This window comes from Rhamphochromis longiceps, linkage group LG1 (genome assembly GCF_057381845.1).
Source record: "Rhamphochromis longiceps isolate RC_006_pf linkage group LG1, R_longiceps_female_GT1.1, whole genome shotgun sequence".
Lineage (NCBI taxonomy): Eukaryota > Metazoa > Chordata > Actinopteri > Cichliformes > Cichlidae > Rhamphochromis > Rhamphochromis longiceps.
Genome location: NC_140557.1, coordinates 8,423,879 through 8,449,563, shown reverse-complemented (window position 1 = coordinate 8,449,563; position 25,685 = coordinate 8,423,879). Strand labels below are relative to the sequence as shown.

The 25,685-nt window shown below is 43.4% G+C and overlaps 1 protein-coding gene across 3 annotated transcripts in view; it reads right to left on the bottom strand.

Moving 5' to 3' along the window:
- Positions 1–16,095: 16,095 nt before the first annotated feature.
- Positions 16,096–25,685, bottom strand: part of cskl (c-src tyrosine kinase-like) — a 53,046-nt gene continuing 43,456 nt past the window's right edge. For all 3 annotated transcript variants that reach the window (XM_085421677.1, XM_085421644.1, XM_085421595.1), the window contains 8 exons: positions 22,805–22,898; positions 20,790–20,855; positions 20,577–20,676; positions 20,292–20,382; positions 19,684–19,757; positions 18,953–19,148; positions 17,896–17,982; positions 16,096–17,567 (listed from right to left, as the gene is read on the bottom strand). In XM_085421677.1, the coding sequence (XP_085277803.1) occupies positions 17,385–17,567; positions 17,896–17,982; positions 18,953–19,148; positions 19,684–19,757; positions 20,292–20,382; positions 20,577–20,676; positions 20,790–20,855; positions 22,805–22,898 (891 nt within the window). In that variant the 3' untranslated portion in view covers positions 16,096–17,384. The remainder of the gene's footprint in view (positions 17,568–17,895; positions 17,983–18,952; positions 19,149–19,683; positions 19,758–20,291; positions 20,383–20,576; positions 20,677–20,789; positions 20,856–22,804; positions 22,899–25,685) is intronic.

Here is a 25,685-nt window from a genome sequence, read left to right as displayed (position 1 = left end):
AATACTTTCACTATGAGTAATCTTTGCAATGTCAGAGTTATTATTGAATGTCCACAGACCAGAGTAAGTGATTTATTGTCAACTGTTTTATTCAAGGCTGTTCCCTTACAAGGAGAAATTTAAATATTTAAATCCTGCATTTCCTGTGGGGTATTTTGATAAAACACACTATTTTAAGTGAATGTGGGCCCTAAGGAGGTTTATTAAACACCTGTCTTGTCTGTCATTCATTTATTAAAGAATATACCTTTGCAGCTGTCTCAGAAATAAACTTACATCTCAAAGGACTGTACATAGCTTAAATCCTGCCTTGCTTTTTTTGTTTGTGTTTTCTTTTCGGGGGGGGGGGGGGGGGGGGGGGGAATTCACAGAATCTTGATGGCTTAGTGAGCTTTGCTGAGCTTAAAGTTTTCTGTATCATGAAGAGACTTTGTTAAATCACCATGGTAACAACATGGACCATTTGCATTTTTCTGTTACATTTTTCATGCTCTTCGTCAGTTTTTATTTGTTTCAACATTTTTATCAACATCTGATAACGCCTCTGATTGGAGCAGGCTGCACCAATGGGCTGGACTCCTAGGGACCATCCTGTGTACAAGAAGAGTCATGCGATGCATGAACCATCACTTTTTATGTGAGTGTGCACAGAACCCAAAGCAGAAAGTCAGCTTAACAGAGAAAGTTGATAACCATATGTTATGTTAGGTGATGTGCTTTCTAGTGGGTTAAAAAAAAAACCTCCACCAACCAGTCGTTCATGTGACCCTCTAAAATGTTGCTCATAGAAAAGTTATTCTAGCACTGAATTTTGCCCTCCTCTGACATCCGAGCAAGGTTTCTCTATAACAGCTCACCCAGAACAGCACAAGGAATAGTTACATAAGATCCCGTCTATTGGTAAATGAATCTGCCCAATCCTCCACCCCTCCACTCCAACAACATGAGGCTGGCTTTGATGAAACCCACTGAAAACAGCTCACATGCTCTACTGAATCAAGCCCTCACCCCAAAGGCAAACTCATCATCTCCATCGCTGCTGGAGCGCTAACGTCTCACCCTCTCCTCCTGTGAAACCTCAGCTGAATTCAATCAACTCCAGCTCAATCAGAGCGTCACTGCACCCATCACAGCTGAAGGTGAAGGTAAGGTTAGTTGCTGAAGTAGGCCGCTGACATCTCAGGAGTCAGGGCCGAACGTTGGATTTATGTGACAGGCTGCCTGAAGACGTTAGCATTTCTGGGTGTCATGGATCCCACCAAAGCTATGGCCTCCATGCCAAGTGACTGCATAGGTAGGCTGCATAGATTTCTCTCCAAGCCAGTGGTGTCCGTCACGACTTGTCCCCGCTAACCACGAGACCTGTCACAGTCCATGCACTCCAGTGCACACCTGGCTGATGCATCACACAGCAGTTATATAAACAACAGGGAAAAAAGAAAATGCTTTATTAGCACCGACTGTATCAGTGAATAATACAAAAGTGAACAAAACACTTTTCATGACAACAAACACACAAATCATGTAAACAAAATAAGAAGATGGCTAAAAAGGAGCAGGAGATTATTCCCCGGTAAAATTATAAGATGCTGCTTTGAAATCTGAAGAGATTTCAAAAGTTTCTTTCTTGATATAAAGGGCAGGTTTGTAGTTTTGCACTGTGCATCACAGATGTCTAACATAACGTCTCTGTGATTCACCAAGGAGCAGGGCCGCATCTAATATAGGCATTGTATACTTGCAGTACAGCACAGGGAACTTGACATGGCTGCATTTTGAACTTTAGATTGGTCAGCTTGAACAGACAGCTACGAGGCACACTGGATACCCATAAACCTTTTTAAGTATCTTTAATTTTAGTTTTTTGCAGAAGCAGCATTTCAGGCTTAAAAGTTGTCATTTTTTGATTGATAGATATGTGTCATTTGTATGCTAAAAAAAAAAGGGATTCTGAGGCATGTATGCACAGAGCTGCTATATGTAACATGATTGACAGCCGTGCTTTCACAGCTTTTCTTGTCACATGTTATGAGAGATGATGGAAGCGCTTTGTGTGTCTCTTTCTTGACATTTTTCTCCAAATTCATCCCCAAGTCTAAAGATAAACATTTGACCAATCTCCTGCCATCCTCCTTCAGGATACAAATTGTTCTTGTATCCAAAAGCACAAAATTTGATGGCTGAAGTAATGTTTCTGCAACAGCTTCCAGTGAGTAAGGATCTATTTTGGCTGCTGATGTGCCAGGGTGGTGATTCAACCTGTCAAGAAAGGATATGAGCTAGGAGAAGAGGTAAAAGATGACATGATCTGTTTTAAGAGGATCATGGTGGAGTAAAAGCAACAGTTTGTAGCTGACACGAGGGCTGGACTGTGAAAAAAGGATTCACAGATTTTTAGACTCACGAAGCCCTGTGGACTCCATGAAAAAATATTTTCACAGGTAGATTGTGAAAAAACCTCAACTGGGAAACATGTATGAATTCCCCTTTAATCCTTATGAGTGCTCTCTAATGTAGTTGGAAAGTGGCCATGAGACGAGGACTTGGCAGCTCTAAGTGTCAATGTATGAATATGGAAGTAGTAATTGGTTCACTTTAATCATTAATAATGGGTTTTCAGGTAAAGTGCATCACTTCCAACCTTGTGAACCTTTTTCATCTCGCTCCTTCCAACTTACACTGAGGTCACAACTAACACTCCCCCCTCCTTTAGCCAGCGTAGGGTTAAAATGAACATTCTTGGGAGCCACGTGAGTCACGCAAGACATCACTGCCTACGTCTGTGTGGGGGGGCTGATGAGTAATCTAGTTTGGACTCAGGCAGAAGGCGAGCTTTTGAAGCCAAATCTCAGTGGAGTGGGGAAATATTAAAGCACAGACCAGGGTAAACACACTGCTAATGCAACACTAATGAGAGTAAAGGAGTCAGTGAGCGACCTTGAATAAAATTTGAATGTACAACATGGATTTGATCACATTTGGAGTATCACGTCTCACTGCGCGACTCACATAATGTCATAATAGGATAATATTACAGATAGCTGGACAGGAATAAACTCTTGAGTCACGTGACCAAAATGTCACTCAACACAAAAGTGATGATGTAAAACTGGGATCAGGTTTCAGGAGCAGCAGTGGTTGAGTGTAAATCTTAGGTAAAATGTACTCGTCGACCGAGGTCACAGGGGTCGAATGGCAGAGAGTCACAGTAATCACACCAAGACCGGGAGAGCAATCAGTACTTAGTGAGCTGAAACAATTAGCAATTAATTAATTAGTGACTGACATTACAACAAATCTGAAATAATTTTGATTATGGCCTCATTTATTTTTTTTCACAATTTTGTTTAATATTTAGGGATTCCCTCTCCGTGAATCGCTACCTTATCGTGGTGGAGGGTTTTGTGTGTCCCAGGGATCCCAGGGGCTACCCAGGGGTTGTCTGGGGGCTTTTGCCCCTGGTAGGGTCTCCCATGGCAAATTGATCCTGGGTGAGGGACCAGACAAAGAGCGATTCAGAAGAAAACATCGAGGGAACAGTTTACCCTGCCCAGGATAGGGTTACCGGGAGCCAGGCCCGGGGAGGATGCCCGAGGGCGAGCGTCTGGTGGCCGGGCCTTAGTCCATGGGGCCTGGCCGGGCACAGCCCGAAAAGGGGAAATTGGCCCATCCTCCCGCAGGCCCACCACCCGCAGGAGGCGCCATAGGGGTCGGGTGCATTGCGTGCCGGGCGGCAGCCAGGAGCGGAGGCCCTGGCGGACTGATCCCCGGCTGCTAAGACTGGCAATTGGGACATGGAATGTCACCTCTCTGGTGGGGAAGGAGCCTGAATTAGTGCGTGAGGTTGAGAGGTACCGGCTAGATATAGTCGGGCTCACCTCTACGCATGGCTTTGGCTCTGGAACCAGTCTCCTGGAGAGGGGCTGGACTCTGTCTCAGTCTGGAGTTGCCCCTGGTGAGAGGCGGCGGTCTGGGGTGGGTATTTTAATATCCCCTCGGCTTGCTGCCGGTACGTTGGGGTTTTTCCCGGTGGATGAGAGGGTTTGTTCCCTGCGCCTTATGGTCGGGGAACGGGTCCTGACTGTCATCTGCGCTTATGCGCCGAGTGGCAGTTCAGAGTACCCAGCCTTCTTAGAGTCCCTGGGTGGGGTGCTGGAAGGTGCTCCACCTGGAGACTCTGTTGTCCTGCTGGGAGACTTCAGTGCTCATGTGTAATGACAGCGAGACCTGGAGGGGCGTGATTGGGAGGAACGGCCTCCCTGATCTGAACCCGAGTGGTGTTTTTTTATTGGACTTCTGTGCAAATCACAGTTTGGCCATAACAAACACCTTGTTCGAACATAAGAGTGTCCATAAGTGCATGTGGCACCAAGACGCTCTAGGCCGCAGGTCGATGATCGATTTTGTAATCGTATCACCAGACCTGTGACCATATGTTCTGGACACTCGGGTAAAGAGAGGGGCTGAGCTGTCAACTGATCACCACCTGGTGGTGAGTTGGATCAGGTGGCGGGGGAGGACGCTGGACAGACCTGGTGCACCTAAACGCGTAGTGAGGGTGTGCTGGGAACGTCTAGCAGAGGCCCCAGTCCGCGAGATCTTCAACGCACACCTCCGGCAGAGCTTCAACAGCATTCCGAGGGAGACTGGGGACATTGAGTCCGAATGGACCATGTTCAGCGTCTCCATTGCCGAAGCTGCTGCATTGAGCTGTGGCCGCAAGGTGGTTGGTGCCTGCCGTGGTGCCTGCCCTGAACCAAATGGTGGACACCAGAGGTGAAGGGAGCCACCAGGCTGAAGAAGGAGTCCTATCAGGCTTGGTTAGCCTGTGGGACTCCGGAGGCAGCCGACAGGTATCGACAGGCCAAACGGAATGCGGCTCGGGCAGTGGCTGAAGCAAAAACTCGGGTGTGGGAGGAGTTCGGAGAGGCCATGGAAAAAGCCTTTCGAACTGCCTCGAAGAGATTCTGGCAAACCGTCAGGCGTCTGTGTATAGTGCTGGCGGAGCGCTGCTGACTTCGACTGAGAAAATTGTCTGGCAGTGGAAGGAATACTTCGAGGACCTCCTTAATCCCACTAACACGTCTTCCGAGGAGGAAGCAGAGTCTGGGGATGAGGGGAATGACCCGCCAATTTCCGGAGGCGAGGTCACTGAGGCAGTTAAACAACTCCTTGGTGGCAGAGCCCCTGGTGTTGATGAGGTCCGCCCCGAGTTCCTGAAGGCTCTGGACGTTGTAGGGCTGTCCTGGTTGACACACCTCTACAATGTTGCGTGGAGATCAGGGGCAGTACACCTGGACTGGCAGACCGGGGTGGTGTTCCCCATCTTCAAGAAGGGGGACCGGAGGGTGTGTTCCAACTACAGGGGGATCACACTCCTCAGCCTCCCTGGGAAAGTCTATGCCAGGGTGCTGGAAAGGAGAGTTCGTCCGCTAGTCGAACCTCGGATACAGGAGGAACAATGCGGTTTTCGTCCTGGTCGCGGAACACTGGACCAGCTCTTTATCCTCTCAAGGATACTTGAGGGTGCATGGGAGTTTGCCCAACCAGTCTACATGTGTTTTGTGGACTTGGAGGAGGCATTTGACCGTGTCCCTCGGGGTGTCCTGTGGGAGGTGCTGCGGGAGTATGGGGTGTCTGCCCTTTGTCACCGATTCTGTTCATAATTTTTATGGACAGAATTTCTAGGCGCAGCCAAGTGGCAGAGGGCTTTCACTTCGGTGGCCTCAGAATCTCATCTCTGCTTTTCATGGATGATGTGGTTCTGTTGGCTTCATCGGGTGATGGCCTTCAGCTCGCACTGGAACGGTTCGCAGCCGAGTGTGAAGCAGCGGGAATGAGGATCAGCACCTCCAAATCTGAGGCCATGGTTCTCAGCCGGAAAAGGGTGGAGTGCCCACTCCGGGTCGGGGATGAGTTCCTTCCCCAAGTGGAGGAGTTCAAGTATCTCGGGGTCTTGTTCGCAAGTGATGGGAGAAGGGAGCCGGAGATCGACAGACGGATTGGTGTGGCGGCTGCAGTGATGCGGACGCTGCACCGGTCCGTCGTGGTGAAGAGGGAGCTGAGTGTAAAAGCGAAGCTCTCAATTTACTGGTCGATCTACGTCCCTACCCTCACCTATGGCCACGAGCTGTGGGTAGTGACCGAAAGAACGAGATCGTGGATACAAGCGGTGGAAATGAGCTTCCTCCGAAGGGTGGCTGGCCTCTCCCTTAGAGATAGGGTGAGAAGTTCGGCCATCTGGGAGGGGCTCAGAGTAGAGCAGCTGCTGCTCCACATCGAAAGGAGCCAGCTGAGGTGGTTCGGGCATCTGACAAGGATGCCTCCTGGGTGCCTCCTGGGGTTGGTGTTCCGGGCATGTCTCACCGGATAAGCTGGAGGAGGTGGCTGGGGAGAGGGAGGTCTGGGCTTCTCTGCTTAGGCTGCTGCTGCCCCCACGACCCGGCCCCGGATAAAGCGGATGAAGATGGATGGATGGATTTAGGGATTTGGCTGATTTTTTAATGGTGGAATTCTTGGTGTTTGTCGAGGGCATTTTGCACAATTTTATGATGTTTTATAAATTAAACAATCAGTCTGCTAATCAAGAAGGCAGCCTACAGAGTCATTGATAATGAAAATTGTCCTTTATTTTGTTAAACTGTCAGTTTCAGCCCTAGAGAAGAGAAAATGTTGGGTATTTATTGTTTGTTTTGGTTCTCAATAATGAGGATGTGCATAGAAGATTCCCAAAATGCTGCACAATAATTGCAATCATAATTACTGCAGTTCACAAAGTGATGAGGGTGGCTATAATCATACAATTATGCAAAATCTACCAGATAGATAATGTAGATGCGCGCGCACACACACACACACACACACACACACACACACACACACACACACACACACACACACACACACAGAAAAAGGCAGAGGTAGCAGCATGCTATGATGATCAACAACATGATAATAAATAGATGCTTTCTAATGCTCACATTATTACAGTGTCCACACAACACATCCTCAAATAAAGCCGCAGAAAACTACAGTGTGAGACCCACAAATCGGCACAGGAATACAACAGCAATACCACTGAAGCAGTGATCCATTAAATGAAGAACACAACGGGGCAAAGTGGGAGGGTCAAGCGCTGCCCCGAGTGCACTTTATATTTGAGGTAAAGTATACAAGAGAACAGAGCAGGCAAATTATCCATATGATCTCTTGAGAAAAAGGCTCCTGCATACCATCTTTTACTTGTTTTAAAAAAAACAACCCAAAACATGGAGAACATATGAGCTTGCTAGCAGCTTGCTTTGACGCGGCTACGTGATTATACATGTCTGTTCACATGTGAGTTGCCACAATGCATCAATTTAATTAATGTGAATGTGCTTGGAGCAGCCCGGAGTCATTCCTGCCCACCGTAGAGGGGCTGTTATGTCACTCACACACACAGCAGGAAACACACACACAAACACAGAGAGAGAGTTATTTACAGACATTTTCCTGCCTATAAACGTGGAAGAATGTTCTCCTTGTATCCAACACACATCTCTGGTCATTTGTTTTACTTGGTGAGCCATTCCTCATTTTCCTCTTTTATTTTCATTTTCAGAGCCGTTTCTGTGAGGTAGTGTGTGCTGTAGAGCTGCAGCTGCTGAGCCACACACTGACTTCTGGCTGCATTCATTAGCTCCTGTGCTTCTAGGAGGATCTGGCTAACAGCACTGCACAGGCTTTCAGTCCTCATCTGTGTCTCTCCTCCCCCTTCCCTCCTTGCCAGGCTGCAGGAGTAAAATTCAGACGGTGTGTGTGGTCACCCTCGTGGATAAATGGTGAGACAAGGTGGGAGCTCTGAGAGCGCACATGGCAATTGGCCTCTTCTTAAAATGTTGAAAAGCATGCATTTGTAATCACAAACAAAGGAAAATCAGTCTAGTTGCCAAAGGTTTTTTCCCCTAAACGCTAACATTTTTCAAGCTTTGGAAGAAAACAGTGGAGGGTATTTCATACACATTGCTGCAGGACTGAGCCGATGTCCTCCCTGACCTAAAGGCAGGCCTTAAATTACAAACATCCACCCAAGAAATCCAGTAATATAACTGTGAACATACAGTTGTGACAAGCCTTTGACTGGACGGTTTTATTTGCAGTCTCCCAGGCATTTTGTGAACCTTAACATTACTTGCGGTTGGCTGCAGATCCTCATGTGTCACAATAGTTTATAGTTTGTCTTCTGTGGGTGCTCACAAAGTCACAGAAACAAAGCCTGGGTCATTTGTGAGGGTGGAAAACCCGAAAGACACAGCATTCATTTTCGAGACAGGAAATGTTCAGACGTCTCCTTTTCAGTTTATCCATTACATCTCTGCAACTGTCACACCAGGCATGTCAACATAGGCTATTAGGCTATATATAGTTATGTTTTTATGGCTGGCTTAATATTTACAAGTCAATAATTCTATTTGTAAATCCTGTTTGGAAACTAGTGTGCACCTATTAGTGCCTCGTAGATCCTGTGTGTTCCTTACAGGGTTTTTTTTTTGTATAGAAAGGTGCTGTGCCTTGTTTGTCAAGTACACCCACTGCAAATGGTAGACAAAGACGTCATCTGCTCAGGCAGCCTGCCACCCAGCCTGCTCCTCGTCTATAAAAAGTGATAACAAACTCCTACTTCTGAATGACAGCAAATGTCAGACTATAGCTCTGACTCACTCTGTGAGGATTCATCAAACCTCACATCATCTGCCAGGCGCCAGGCTGTCAGGAGAGAAGAGTCTTTCAAGCTGAACCAGCAAACTTTGCACACTAGCGTCTCCAAATGGCAACGAGCCGTCCGTGGAAACTATTTGAACTTCAAAACCCATAAATCCTGTGAGGTGACGTCAAGCAAACTAGACTCCGTTTGTTCATGTTTACCGACTGAGCCGGCACACTGGGATGACAAAAGGTCTAATTTTAGTATGTCTCCTCTTTCTCTTGCAGGAGTTGAAACATTTTGCAGTATGTTTATGTTGACGCGATATAGTGATTATTGTGAGGCCTTGATTTGTTTTGGTTCTGCAGTCCCACTAATATTTCAATACATTACATCTCAAATAGGACCTTTTCTTATTTGTGCAAATCACTAAGCAAACTAGCCATAACTCCAGTTTCCAGCAGCTCTTGTACTACCGCATTAATGGTGAGCAGGACTACTACACGGACATTGCTTCCAGGTCTGAAAAATTAAATTCGCCAATGAGCATGCGCTTTCACAGTGAGACCCGCCCCTCTCCCCCTCTGAACACCCCTGATTGATTAAAGTCAAATGTATTATCAATTATCAAAAGTGGTGCCAGATAAATTTATGTAAATGAGCGACTGTGGACTTTACACTTTAAAATATAATTAGTTTACGTACAAAAATGGTTATGAAATGGTTATGATACTTAAAATTTTTTAGTAAAATTAGAGATGATGAGTTTAATAACTTTCTTTTTTGAGGGTCGCACCTTAATTTAATTAGGAACGCATACAGGATGAGTTACGTGAACTGTCAAGGTAAGTCAGCATTACTTAATTTTAGCTTGAGCTGATTGAAAAGAAACAAAATTAGTATTTTCTTTAAGACTGTAAAATGCCTTTTTTTCATTTTAATTTTTTAACCTGTGCTCAAAGAACTTCACAGACACGGAAATACTTGTTTGTTCTTTTGTATTTTTTGTATTTTTTATTTTTTTTAATTTCTGGAAGTGATTAATCGCTACACGACTCTTTGGCATGGCGACCTGTTGCTAGCTAAACTTGGAGATCACACATCCACAACAATCAAAGCCCTGACACAGCATATTTAAAGTAATGATCCCAATAAAACTAAGTTAATTATTTAAACGTATGCATTAGAAAAATCTAATTAAAATAAAATTGAACAAATACGCAGGTGAAAAGTTCCAATAATCCAGAACAGGCAGATAAACCAAGGCCGAGTATAAAAAAAAGTTCAATTCACTCACTCACTTTAAGGACTTAACAGTTCTGTATTTACAGCTCAGTGTAGTCTGCTTGAAATTCACTATATCTACATGTTTAGCAGTCTTGACTAGTTGGTTGACTTTTGCAAAGAAAATGCCAGTGAAACACAAAAGACAAAACTTTACAATGAATTTAAATGCTTTGAAAAGATGCAGAGACTTTAAATTGATTAAAAAGCTCCAGGGGCTGAGAGACCACTGCAAAGCTGAGTGATAATTTCATATTGTTTTGGTGAGTAAAATATCTTACATTCATTTGATGGATTGTTAGTATGAAAACACTGATTGGAGCAGCTTTAAAAAGAGCATTAAAATTGTTAAATGTAACCTTTTCTCCACCTATCAGTTTTGATTGTAGCATAGTGTTTTCATCTTTGTCCAGATTTAATGCTTTTCCTCATTTATTCGCTGCAGATTTACAGCAGAAGAGAGAATAATACAGGTAGGAACGTTACCACAGATTATATGATGACTCCTCACAAGGGCCAGAAGGCCCTTCACCCTCTTCTTGTTGGGATGTGTGTTGGCACATTCCCCCCCATGGCTGGTAACCAGCAGGCCGCAGGCCCAGGGCACGAGGAGGTGAAATGTCAAGAGCAAAATGTAAATTCATGCTGACAAGCGATGCAGAAAACATGTTCTCTGCGACTCAGGGAACCTTGATATTTCACAAAGTCAAATGAACATGTCAGCCAACACTGCAGGGCAACCATTGGGTTATTTAAAGAGGAGGCTCAGAAAGCAGGCCGATGTTACGTTACATGCAGGAGGGACTGTTTTTCATGTAGCTCAGCAGGCAAAGCTCTCCTCTGATTGTGGTTGTTATCCTCCTTCCACAGTCTCGCTCCGCCTGTGAGCCATCACCGAGTCCCACAGTGAGATACAATGACGATGAGACACAAGAGGACACACAGTGGTTCACGTTGGACCGTCATTACAAAACTGCTTCGCTCTCACCCACCAGGTCCGCTGTTGGACCCAGATCCTGCGCGTTATCTGTCCCAATACACCAAGCTCCCCAGAACATCATGTGGCCCACAGCCTGAGCTATGATTAGCAGCAGGACAGCACCAGGACTCAAACCCCCTTCATCCAGGCTGCATTATAAACTGAAAAAATAAAGATCAGAGTCTGGATGCTTTGGAACCGATGACTTTATAAATATGATATCAGAGTCTACTGTGAAAATGTGATCTGGACGGCACTTGTACCTCATGTCTTTTGCATCACTATGATAGAAGAAGCGTGGCTCTGTGAATGTCGCTGTCAGTCTTAGATGCACTTTGGTCCAAACTGAAATATCTCAGCAACCACTGGATGGACAGTTCCGGGGAAGTGGAATTAATCCTGGTTAAAATCCTGACTTTTCCTCTAGCACCACCAGCAGGTTGACATTTTAGGGGTTTTCAACTGACAAAACTATAACAACGACTGAACAGCCTGTCACACTAAGATTCAGACTCTTATATTGGACCTCTATCATTACTATCCAAATAAAGATGTTCATATCAGCCCAAAACTCTATGCTAAGATAAGGAACATGGCAGAGATTACTGTCAATTCCTGCCAGTATGGATTGAGACTATGAGCCTTATGTGCCTCATCTGCTGCCCCTCCTTGATAGCCAGCTTTTCACTACATTTTTATTGCATCCGACTGTTTAAAGGACTTAAAGCTGCCTGATCAGTTAAAAGGTAATCATCAATGCTGTTTCTATTATATTCATAATATTTAAGTTTGAATATATTGATTTTATGTCATTATGTGGACAAGATTTGTCACTAGAAAAATTAGCCTGGGACCAAAATTCTGCTCAAGGTGGCCAGGTCCTGTGGTTGAAATCATGCATAAATCATCACCCCTCCACTGCCGTGCTCATACTGAACCCTGCACTTCTCCCGATATTTCTTTGTGCTTTGCTCAGTTTTATCTTATGGTGAATTTGCTGGGATGTCCATCCCCGTGCCACTCTTTAAGCACACACCGGAATGAGCCAGACCAGCAAATTGCCAAAAAGGTGATCACACTTGCTAATGATTAATTAATCAAGTGCATTTGATTAGCACTGCCTGACTGCTTCTTTACCCTCTTAATTCAGCAAGGGTGTGCTTAATTTTTCACAGGTCTGCATAGAGCCCTGTTAAAACTCTTTTTCACATGAAAGTACGCCCCGTGATAATGATCCTCATAAAAGAAAATATGATGTTTTTTAAAGAATACTACTGAAATTATGGAGCATCATAGTGCTAGAAAAATAAGTAATGTGAATTAAAATATGCAAGATTTGGACCCCTTTGTGCTTTGGACCTGTAACTTATGGTACTTTTATAAAGGTATCTACCATTGCAACACACACTGATGGAGTGTTTTTAAACACAGAACAAGAACTGTGAATTTTTCCACCCATATAGTATCAAAAATGTTTTTGAATGGGATCTTTTACCAAAAACCATTACATCTTACATAGAGGCCAATGAACACTCATGGATATCTATTAATATACATTTCAAATTGATGGGAAAATAAACATAAAACTAAAGATTAAAGTGCTTAATTGATGTGTCTGCTCATCGTTCTGTACCAAATTCTTTTTATGCCTGGGTTAATTCATAGCTAAAGAGCTCCCTTTTCAGCAGAGGATGTCCTGATGACACTCTCTGACATCTGAGATCACGCTCCCTTCTGTCATGGTGTACATGAGCTTTCGCTGGCTGTGCTCATGAGTACCGGTAGTTCCGTTTCTGATGTCATGCCTGCTGCACTCAGACACGAATAATTCAATGAGCTCTTGATGTGACTGAGAGTTAAATGAAGCTTCAGTGCCACACTTAACACAAACCGAAAGATGCAAAGAAGAATGTCAACATTTACAATGCAGACATGACTGCTGATCTCACAGCAAACAGAGCATGCAGTGGAGTAAAGAACATATGTTGCATATGGCCAAGAGGGGAGTGATTCAGACTGCTAAAAACAACCGTGACCCTACTCTGCAGTGATACAGAACAAGGTCCAGAATACAGCATCACACACAAGGACAGAAAAGTGCTATCAGTGTTTGAAATGTTAACATCCTTGTCAGTCCCTAAATAGAAGCTAATTGCAGCAGGAAGCAGCGTGTTTTTAGGCTTTTTAGCGAAGTGGTGAGGGGCACAAAGCCAGACAGAAAAAGACGTGATGTGACCAAGGGATGTGTCCATGTGAAAAGATTTCTGTCACTGAGGCCACATTTGACACAGCCAGCCACATGTTGGCCTGATAATGTCAATATCATTTCCTTCATCAGCTGTCAGCTCAATGCCCGCTCCTTGTCACTAAAACAGTGTGAAAATAAAGAACTCCCACACTTGGTGACAGTGCTTGAGCTGCACAATAAACCCCCTTGAGTCCTAGAGTCAGTAATTAAGGGGCATCCAAATGTCCCCCCCCTACAGTCTGCTGCATCACTGACAACAATCTTTAATGGAACAGTTCAACATTTAGGTTAAGACACTTTCTTGCTGAGAGTTAAGATGAGAAAATTGTACAGCAGTCATGTCTGGGTGCCAATACAAAGCCTAAGGCATCAGTCAGCTACTTCAATTTAGCCTGGCTCACTCCAAAGTTAACAAAACACACCTGCATCATTAACGTCTGGTTCAGACCAAGTTTAGCTTGTTTTTTTTAAATTAAAGTAATGTCATGTGTTTGGCAGGGGAAAAGTCCGATGACTCACTTCTGTCATGGTGTAGCCTACTGAAGTGCAAATTTTGCAACCTCCAGCTGCTTCAGGGTATTAAAGGTTAACTACAGCGGAGGTGGCCCATCTGCATACAGGCCCTGCGAAAGTACTCATTAAAAAACTGCAGAGTAATCCAAGCTATGCAACCGAACCGGGGGCTTGAAGAACCCTTCCATCGTGAAACCCATAAACAGCACATGATACAAGCTTAATGTTTATGTGCTGCCTGTATGTGAAGTTACACCCCCCACCTCACCCTCATTCTGTCACGCATGTAAGTCTGTCAGGTCCAGCTTGACGTGTGGGGGAGGGACCACACAATGCACATGCCAACTGCACAAAAACATGTGCAGAGCCCTGAGCATCTTCCTCATCCTTCCCTCCCAAAAACTGTGTTGGTGTAATCAGATTACACTGTCAGTAGAGTTGTGCCTGGCTGCTGCCAGTAGCACAGATCCATAACTTATCGAAAGCTGATTAACACATCAACCCCCGTGCTTGTGCCTGCTAAGAACGAGGAGCTGTGCGGTTGTCAGGATTACTTAAGTGTGAACCAAAGACTGAGGCTTCCAGATGTGAGAGCAGTGCATTAACCGTCACTGCTATAACCACAAGCTCCTGTCACTGTGACACTTCAAGCTGGGCTTTACATTTTAAAATATACTTTAATAATCGCACAATAGTTTACTGTAATATTAAAGAAAAAAAAAACCAAATAGGGTATAATGAGGTGGAAGCAGATGAGCTGCGACAGCAAATGGCGTCTCATTAAGAATCCAAACGTCATTAAAGGATGCAGCTGCTTCTGACCTTTGACATGGATTGAGAAAATCTCTCGTTTGATATCTTGAGTGCCTCCTTCAGCACTGCAATTAAATCTGAGCTGAAAGCTCTGCGCTGCTCCTTTTCAGCTCCCTTGGGATCTCAGACTGTAGGATGCCTCCTGGTGGTGACTTCTGGCAGTCAGATGACATCTAGAAATCCTCCCCCAATTCCCTAATGAGCTGTAATTTTCACCAATAGCAGAGCTACTTTAGGATTTTTTTTTTTTTGCAGGGTTGGCTTCTGCAAAAGGCCCGTCTTGTGCAGCCATGGCAGGATGGTAAATTGGAGCTGGCGCGATGAGTCCTGACAGCAGTACAGTCTTGGCCACGAGCACAAACTGCCGTGCTTACGTAACCAGCCTATTGTTACCGCCCTGTCACTGCCATTAAAATTCATAGGATTCACATGAAAATGCGACCCAAACAACTGTCTGCTGCTGCAGCGGAAGATTGAGAAGCAGGCGGATGGATGAGATTCAAATGAGCTAAAAGTGAAAGCACCACACAGATGGCCAGTCCACTGAACTCTTGGTCCCGTTTCAGCCTATAGGTCACTGTACTGGGGACAACTGGGCCCTCTCCAAAGAGCAGAGGAGGCACAGTGAAGGCAGCACTGGGAACAACTCAGCTGACACTCCTTCACACCTTGATGACAAACCCCATCTGTTTGTAGCAGTACTATCAAAGAATGATCACATGAGGATTATTTATAGCTGCAGGTATAAAACACTCCTCTAGATCAGTCGTTTTGCTTTCTGATCTGCATCACAAAAAAGGTAAAGAGTTGAACGGTTATATCAAAGAACTCTTTTCTATTGTTGTGTTTTGATATTATTCCTTTTACAAGGGAAAATAAGCATTTTTCATCCTGTTAGACATCTTTAACCCTTCACATTTACTTTGCAACTCACTGAAGGGCATTACAATGCAGAAAGCCGAGTGTGGATTTAAATGTCTCTTTAATTGGGATCAACGGATTTCCTCATTATCGGCAGAGACAAAAGGAAAATGGCAAAACAGCAACCAAAAGTAATTTAAATATAGATTCACACAGCTCATACTCCCTGGAGAATAAACCACGAAAGTCAAGAAAACGAAAACAGGATTTAGTAATATTTCCACTAAGGACTGTGATCATGATGTGGAAACCCCCCCTTCTTTTTTTAGAACCATTAATAGCGCAGTGCCCATGTGGCTTTATTGTACCGGGATGTAAACATGTTAATTTTGTCTGGTGGAATTTACTTTGGAGCCAGCCTCTAGTGGCCAACAGAGGAATTGCAGTTTTTTTGGGGGGCATTTTAGCATTTGCTTTATTTTCAACCCTGAAATTTGGCGCTTGTCAAATCCAAAAACCACACATTCATAGAGGTGGGGAGGTGCTTGTACAGTAAGACAGCACTCCTCCTTCTAAAATATGCTCTCTCTCTCTCTCTCTCTCACACACACACACACACACACACACACACACACACACACACACACACACACACACACACACACACACACACACACACACAGATATAATTATGCAGGTGTTTCCACACTGTTCAGATGGAATGATTTATTCATAATTATGATAGCATAATAAAACAATGAACATTGAAAGCACTGACAGTTGAACCCAAGGCCTCTCACACACAGCATGCACCACCCCGACCCTAGCATTCACAGAGACACTGAACATCCCTAACGGCAAGTTGCTCCTGGCTTCTGAAAAGCGTCCTTTTTTAACTCTGTCCAAGTCAGTTTTTCCTTGTTCTTTTTTTTTTAATCCTTTAAATATATTTTGATATAAAAACAAGCCCACGTATGATGAATCAACCATGTTTGTGAACTGCCTCTCCCCCTTCTTCTCCTGTTATTGCCCTGCCACCCAACCACCCACCTACCGCTCCTCTGGGCGGTCTTTAAGGAAGGATGAACATGACACTGGCCCCCTCCAAGTCTCCTCACTTCCTATTCTCGTGCTCTTCATGGACGCTTGGATTAACAAAGCAAAAACCAAAAAAAAAAAAAAAAAAAGTCTGATGTAAAGATGGTGGAGGTGAAGGAGATGCCACTTAAAAAAAACCCCAAACAGTTTCATAACCTCTGGAACAAAGAAAGCAATAAAAAAAGATTTTGTTTAAAAAATAAAAATTGAAACCATAACAGTCCAATCAAAAGAAGTGTTGGAGGGAAGTCTGGAGCTCTGTAGACTGGAGGCACTTTGGCACAGAGCGAAGGCCCCACACCTGACAACAAGGCCGAGGGAAAGCAAGGAGGGATGCAAGGAAGGAATGACAGAGTTGGGCTGAAAGGCATGCAAAGCCACATGGTGATATGGGAATCTGGGAATGATCGAGTGGGGTGGACTGGAGAAGAAAAGAGCACCTGACAAACGTGGAGGAAAAGGCCAGCCTCCCCTCCAGTTAATGCCATGTTCAGGAGAGGAGGAGGAGGGGAGGAAATACAAAGAAACAAAAGGGAACTTTCACATAGAAGAAGAAGAGCAATTTGGACCAAGTGACAAAGAGAAGGGAGAGTGAGTGAGCAGTGGCAGGTGTAGGAGGAGGAAAGAGAAGCGGCCCATCGCGAGAAGAGGAAATTGTCTGGCAAAAGCTATACAACACAAACAGGAAAACAGTCCTAGTGTGAAAGCAGAGGACGGCTGGTGGACGGTGGAGGTCGGGGGAGGGGGCACAGCGTAGCAGTCCCACAGGTCAAGAGGCTTGGCAGGTAGGAGGAAAGTGCTGTGGTCCCTCTTCTCCTTCTCCTCCTCCCACTTTACAGCTGTGCTGGGCTGCATCTCGCCCCCGTCCTCTTCCCCCGGTACCCCCCACAAGCACCTCCTCTTCACAGGTAGAGCTCCTTGGCTCTGATATGCTGGAGCTTCTCCCTCAGCATGCGGAAGGAGGGCCGCATCACGGGATCCAAGGTCCAGCACTGCTTCATCAGGTCGTACACCACGGCGGGGCAGCCGTCTGGGGCATCCATCTTGTACCCTTTCTCTACCCGAGGCACCACTTCTTTCAACGGCTGAGAGACACAGACAAAGAAATGCTGACATTAGCTCAACATTTTGATCAGTCAAACTGATGCAATGGACTCAAAGGTGATGCAATATTCCAGGCAAAGGTAACTACATAACAAGAATAACTAAAAATAACTAAAAATGCGAACGTATCAACCGGTGACACATCACCTGCTTCAGTTGTTTCATGGCATGAATGAGGCCAACACAGAGAACCAGCAGTTACACTGATCTTGCACAAAAATAAATAAATGGTTCAGGCAATAAAGCCTGCCATCTGCTGGTGTATGTCAGACGTCAGCGAGCCACAGAAAATCCCATAAAGGTACTTACAATTCTAGGATAAGGCACACGCCCAAAGGAGTAGATCTCCCACAGTAGGATCCCATAACTCCAAACGTCTGACTTAGTGGAAAACCTCTGTTGGATTAAGAGAGAAGCCGAAATTCATACATTATACATAAAGGCATTCAGAAAGCAGATCAGGCTTGCGCCTCCCTCCAGACCAACAAAACCAGGTCGTACAGTACATGCACCCCCACGGTGGATTTTAAACCAAACAATCAAGATGTGACTGAAGTGCACACTTTCAACTTTAATTCAAGGGCATTAACAAAAGGACTGCTTAAACTTAAGGAATTGCTGACATTTTTATAGACAGTCCCTCATTTTCATTTTAAATATAAAGATTTCCACTCTATAACTGTCCATTTCCACTGCACTGCTGCCACAGCCATTATATTTTGGTCTGCTGCCTTGACCCTCGCATATACACACACACACACACACACACCGTCTGTGTTTTTTTAAACCAACATTAAGATGTTGGCATCAAATTCAGAAACATTTCTCATTCTCAACATTTTCAGTTAAACTCAGGCCTTAATTCATTAACATTTCAGTGAATTTGTTTACACATTGTCCTAACTTTGTTGGAAATAGAGCTGAATAATTATTTTCCCCCCCCCATATTTGCAGCTTGTTCAACAGTCATACACTCTTTGCTGTCAGGCTCTGGGTGCCCAGAGTTACTTTATCTGGGCAGAAATTCTGGGCAGCTTGACAGATGATTCGATTAAGATGTTGAGAAAACCTTTGGGCTTGCTTTTACTCTCCAGCAGGAAAACTGTTTATGAGCCACTAAACACCACTCTTTGTTAAACTGGCTTCTTTAAATACTTTTAGGGCAGACAAACACACTATTAATGAACTTGCTAGACCCGGGATCAAGATTATACCACTATTTAAAAGACTGTCTTGGACTGGCACTCTCATTCAAATAAACTGATATCCTGCAGCCTCCCCTTTTTAATCCATTTTAAATAAACCGCCCTTATTCAGATCAATTAAGAGTCGAGTCAGCAACATCAACCCTGTCTCATCCCATCACCTTCTCTCTTAGTGCTTCTGGGGATGTCCATTTGACGGGCAGCTTGGCAGTGTCCTGTATGGAGGATGCCTCCTTGGTGAGGCCGAAGTCGCTGACCTTGGCGATGTTATCGTCAGAAACCAGCACATTGCGAGCCGCCAGGTCTCTGTGGACGAAGTTATTGGCCTCCAGGTACTCCATAGCTTCACACACGTCACTGCCAGGAAAGAGGATGAGTGAGAACTGGCTAACTAATATAGGGCAATAGGTGGTTGAGGATTTTACTTTTATCACCTGCCCTTGTCAGGAAAATTAGCTTGGCTAGAGGGAAAACTAAGCCATTATGATTTTCAATTTAGTTTCAGATGTAAATGCTCCAAAATGTTTTTTCACTACTGTAAGTTATTTCAAAACTTACAAGGCTGGCACAGAAAAATGAAACTTCAACTGATTAATTTGAGACAAACATATAATAATGCTCATCTGAAAGCTTACACTCATTCTTTGTACTGATCACAATGGACTTAGCTTTAGATAACAATATTAGCTAGATAATTATTAAATTAAAATAAATAAGGATGTATGAGTTGCAGCAAACAACGTTCATGTTACTGCTATGACACTTTTCTCCTGAAGTTCAGTAAGAACGCAGAGGGTTAAAGTGGCAGTGATTTAGTTTCAGATCCCGAAAAGAGCAGTTTAAAAATGTTCTTTTAAATAATTCTTTAAATAATTGCTTGAAAGAGACTCACAGTGAGAACTTGAGTAAGCAGTCTCCACCGAGAACAGTCCGCCCTCGAGAGCGCAGGTAGTCCACTAGGCTGCCCTGTGGTGCAGTTTGGATTATTAACACAATGCTTACATTCAAGAAAGTCTCACAGAAAACTGTGTAGGTACATTTTTTAGCATGAATAGCCTGAGTAAAAACCAAATCGACGACCCCGTGCGAAAAAAGAAAACATGTCAAAGTATTTTTTTTTAATAAGGGGAAACATTTGTTTCATCTGTACAATAACAAGTGTTTTAAAAATCCATTTGCTGTTTTACATGAGGTCACAGTCGTCATCATTTCTTGGCTTAGAAGCAAATGCCTCCTCTAGTGCACAACCTGTAACCCCCTCTGCAGATGAAACAAACAAGATATAAATCTTTTTGTACCCGCTGAATGGGGTCAGGTCAGGTGTTTTCCAGTGTCTCCTGTCTTTATGCTAAGCAAGGCTAACAACTGTTTCATTAGCGTGGTTTTGACTGTGTTTTATTCTCCTAATGTACTGAACTAGCGTTTAAATCGCAGAGGGTTAATGCGAGCATGTACCATTTCCAGTTTTAGAACTTGTCATAAAAGAGCACTTGGGCTGACCTTAGCCATGTATTCTGTGACGATGTAGAGACTGCCCCTCTCCTCCACGATTACCCCTAGCAACTGCACCAGGTTGTTGTGCCTCAGTTGCCTGTCGAAACACAGAAACAGAGGGGGAAAAAAAATATGCGGTAAGCATGCAGTAAAATATTTTTTAAAAATCATGGTCAACTTCTACCCACAAAAATGACAAAGGATGACCTAATATTTGATGAAGAAACATGTCTGCAGACAGAAACATCTGTGGTGGTGTGAAGTACAAAAAGCAATAGCTGCGGATCTTACGTCATGACAGAAGCCTCAGCGATGAAAGCCTGTGCTGTAGCGTCATTTTTGATGCACTTGACCGCCACCTTGGTCCCTCTGTAGTCTCCTACCATCACATCTGACAAGGACACAGAGGGGACAAAGTTTTAGTACATTCTCCAAGGTGACCTTGGCCTGATGTGAGAAATGAAAATGAAATATGAAAATATCCTGTTTAAATTTGGTTCTTACCCCCAAACTCCCCTTTGCCAATGGTCTGGAGGAGTTTCAACTCTTTTCTGTTCAAGGCCCAGCCACCTGCCAAAAGAGGACGTTAATGACACTCTGCAATCATAATGTAAGTAATAATATTATTCCAAAAAGGCGTTATGAAAAAAATCCTCTGTTCATGACTTTGCAGTTACAGCAGCTATTTTCTTGTTAAAATAACTTTGACAATGATGTATATCCTTTAAGCAGGAGAATTAATCTTTGCATTTCTCTAGTGTAAGAATTAGCTGGGTCAGATGGGTATGTGAGGGTAAATAAAGACAGACAGAGCTGGAGATTGACCTTGAGAGCCGGTGAAGCCCAGCAGTCGTTCCCAGCCACACAAAGATTAACCACCCTCAGTTGATTAATGCTATTAAAGCTCGTAGGAGACGCAGGATTTCTCTGTACACTGTGTGTGTGTGTTCATGCATCTGATACTGTGAGGTAGGGCTGGGCCATATTATACCGTTCACGGTAATACCGGTATAATGTTAGGCAACGATAGGAAAATGAAATATCGCGATAGAATGGGAGTAAAACGCGCATGCGCAGTGCCTTTGTTTTCATACGCACATGGCCGATTGTTGAGTGAAACAGATGAACCAGAATTGGTTTGTAAAAATGGTGCAACTTCAGTGATGTGGAACTGGTTTGGTGTTTGTCCGTCAGATACACAACAAAGCACATTTTTTTGCAGAACATGCAAGCGGCCGTTGTTATTGTCATATTTGTCGGACTAAGATGCTCTTAAATCTGGGAGTAATCTGGGTCCTAAACTCCGTATGCTTCAGGTCAAACAACACTGCAGCATCACTTAGAGTTAAGAACTGTCTAAATTCTTTCATCTTTAATAAAACGATCAGCATTGCTGCTTTACCAGGTGTAACTATAAAGTTTAACTTCCAGGCATCCATGAAAACAAAAGTTATTACATTTAACGGAGTTAGAAGTTAGCAGGAAGCTAGCGGAAGTTAGCTCGCTAGTTTCGCTAGTTACCTAAGCATGATATAGCATGTTCTGAGGGAGAGATTTCTGAAAAAAATCAAACGTACAGCTCTGCTATCACTTCCAACATAAATGAAGACAGGAAACTAAACAGCAGTGACGTTTGTAGGGTTACTGAAGTTGGGCTAGCTGGTATATAATGATGTGCTACGTGATCGCTAGCGACACAGCTATGTTAGCATAACATAAACAGTGAAGCTGGAGGACGAACACTAACACTTTTCCACTTATAAAAGTTAACGTGAAGGTTCTTCATGGTTAGAGACAAATGCAATCGCATGGCAGGATACTGTAAACGGACCAAACTTCAGTCAGGAGAACAACTGAGATAATCCATCCACAATATGAGGTTAGTCATTAATATACTGCAACAACATGGGAATAGAGCCGCTGCCAGAGAATTCAACATTAATGAATCAATGGTACAGAAGTGGAGGAAGCAAGAAGAATGAGTTTAATAAAGTTTGATTTATCTGACTGCTTTGTTTCGCTTAATGTGCCTTATAATCCCGTGCACCTTATGGTCCGAAAAATACGTACTGCACACTGCAGTTTAATGTTGCAAAGCACCTCTTTTTAACTTCAGTGGATATTATACATGGTTATGCTCAGGATATGTCAGCCCATTTCTACTGGAAATGCCTTTTGGTTAAACTTTCAGCAAGGAATTTGCATTTGCACTGTTACATTTTTATAAAGCTTTAATGTACATAAAAACCAGCTTCTTGTTTAAGTGAAAATAAATGGAAGGTTGTCTTTTTGCGCTAGTAATGTTGTGGAGTTGTATTTTGTCTCGCATCAATTATATCGTCGGTTATAACGTTATCGCAAATTTTCAAATATATATCGTGATAAATATTTTTGGCCATATCGCCCTGCTCTACTGTGAGGTTAATGTGGCATATAAAGACAAGCATAACAAAGTGTCCCTGTGTGTATTGGTGCCAGTGTCCCTGTAGGGCTGTGTAATGAGCTCTGTGTGCTCTTACTCCTAGAGAATTCGTCTTGCGCTGCCACTGTTCCCTCCATCAACTTCGGTTTAATCAGCCTGGTACAAAGGCCATCAGCGTCTTTGGTGTAGTGCTGGAGAGAGAAAGTTTGAGAATTAAATACAATCTCCATGCATAAAGAAAAAAAAAGTATGTATGCTTCAAGTGTTAAAAGTTACAAAGAAAATCCTCTCTCAAAAGGTTTTCCCTGAATTTAGGTCAGCAGTATATACTGTACTGTGCCACTGTACCTAGCTGAATGATCCGATACGGATGTTCTTGGATTACTTCATACTGTTGAGTCTATATACAAGCTTTTGATATGCAAAACAAAAGAGAGACTGATGTTCGGGGCCACCCTCTGCAGAAAAATGTGACGGTAGCGATGAAAAGAAGATTCAAGCTGTGTTGTCAGATTTTATGAGAGGAGGCTCCATCCACCAAACAGGTACAGCATGACAGGTTTACCTTTTATCAACATGCATCTTTGTTAAAGACGAGGAGGCTCGTCTTGAGGGACGACAGAATCCCGGCCTCATTTCCATATGAAAGATGGAATAAAACAGGAGCAGCAAAGTTGGGAGGATTTACAGCAGAGTACAAAGCGAGAAAACACAGTAAGGTGTTCGCCTGAAGTTTAAGGGCTGCTTCTGCTGCTCTGTAAAATTTAACTCCAGCTCCAGTCAGAAGTACTCTATTAAAGCAGTGTGTGTTTCTAATCAGCTCCAGTTACAAAAGACATGAGTACATTTTCAGATTTGCCCTTTTTCCAGCTCTAAAACAAACCAAAAAAATCCACCAGAATAAAGTTTTATTACTTTAAAAGCTCTATTTTTTTTCTTTAAATTCGTGTAGTTGAAGAGACAGATGATCCACTATGTCTAAACTTACTAAAGGTCTTTTATGTGTCTTTCACTGCATTTCCATTTGAAATGATTCCTACTCATGTTACACAGAGACTCATCCACTGTGTAAAACATTTTAGCTTCCTTCCCTTTAAGACAGATTTCTTTTGATTGGCTGTCCTTTGGTAAAGTTTGTGGGTGGGTCTCCTATGCTCACAGCCTGAGTTGCGTGTCTGAGATGACCAAATTATGGATATCAGCCCTTACTGACATCATGCAGACCCATTAGTAGACTTGTTTGTTACTGGAAACTTTGAACATGTTTAATATGATATGAGCATCCACCATTGTAAAACAAAATAAGAAAAAGCACAAGGTGTAGTCTCTTTAAGCTACTTCAGATGTGGACAGATCAAGGGACAACAATACGGAGGGCAAGTCACTTATAAAATTACATCCCCTGCAGCTTTGGCTACTATATAAAATGCTTAAATAATCACTACACTACAGAAAAGTAACTATCAACAGAAGTCAGTTAAAAAACAAACAAACAAAAAACACAAAGGAATAAAAATCTACACTTTAAAGTCAGACACACTGTGATGAAAAGATCACACTTGGGAAATGTTTAAACCTCTGCTGGACACTGTCAGTATTAGTGTAAAGGTGAGGTTCCTGGGGAGCATTTACTGTGGGAACAAGGAGGAGGGTGAGAGGGCTGGTGCATTTGCACCAAGCTGACAATACAGGGATGACTCGTCTACCTACAGAGAGCTCTGCTGTCAGATGGAGGGAGCGTGCAAAGTATGTGGTACAACCGGTCTTTGGGCCACTCTGGCATGTACTGTTGTTGGTCTGTCTGCCAGCCACGGAGAAGAGTGAGGTTATAACATATAAACAGCTGAAGTGACAATGACAGTGACAAGTGTCCACTGCAGCTGCTGTCTCTACTTTTTATACTGTATTTCTGATCTTTTAAGATTTTTTTCCACAATCCTCTCATTCAAGATGAACTCTTCTGTCACTCCCTTCCCTATTCTGGCCCACTTGTCAACCAATCGCCTTTCAGCAGACGCATACATCATCTGCTTCCAGCGATGTGCAGATAGGTTTTGGAAGACTGCATGGCAGCAGACCTGACATGGGTGAAAACGCCTCTCTGCTGTCTGTCCAAATGGAAACGTGTATGCAGACACATTTGTGGGACCATATTACACTTTACAGTTCATCCTTATAAAGACAACAAAATAATCTAATCCCAGTCCATATCTGCTTATCAATTTAGGATAGTATTACAAAGGCAAGGACCCTGTTTGTCACGGCAAGTAAAGAAATAAAGACCATCTGCGTTGAATTGCAAAGGCAAAAAAAAAAATCATGTGAAAAGAAATCAGTGCCTCCTTAAGTGATAGCAGAAGTTACATAAATCATGAAACCTCTTTGTGACCACTGTTACACAACTGTGGACTGATGTGATGACTATAGACTGTAAGATATGATTATAACCACCAGGGGGCAGCATGGTGAAGGAAGGCTGAAGACAAATTAACTGCACATGTAAAATAGCCACAGTTATACACAAATGATGCATTTAGATTATGTATAGCATTTATCAGGTCATTATTTATCATTTCTGAAGCGTTGCCTATATGATCTTGAAAAAGACAGCCCTGAACGGACCTTAATTAGCATTGCTTATGTAACAAATAATCACTGAAATGCAATCTTAGAATGCATGACAATGTGTTTTTAGAGCACAAGTGGCTAAATCACAATCTTCCCATGTGTAATTAGCAGAGAAAGGTGTGATCACAGAGTTGAAACAGCCAGTGAGCACCCTAACAGACAATACTTTGACTGTGCAATTACACCCCTAAAAATACCATATGGAGCGAGCTTTGCTTTTGTTTTTGTTTTGTTTTGTTATTTTTAAAAACCACGTGCATCAGAGGATGCGCTGACTGAAGACAGAGGTCTGCCAGCATTTGATGTGTAGGTCTATATGAAGAATAACAGAGCAGAGGAACACCGAGCGA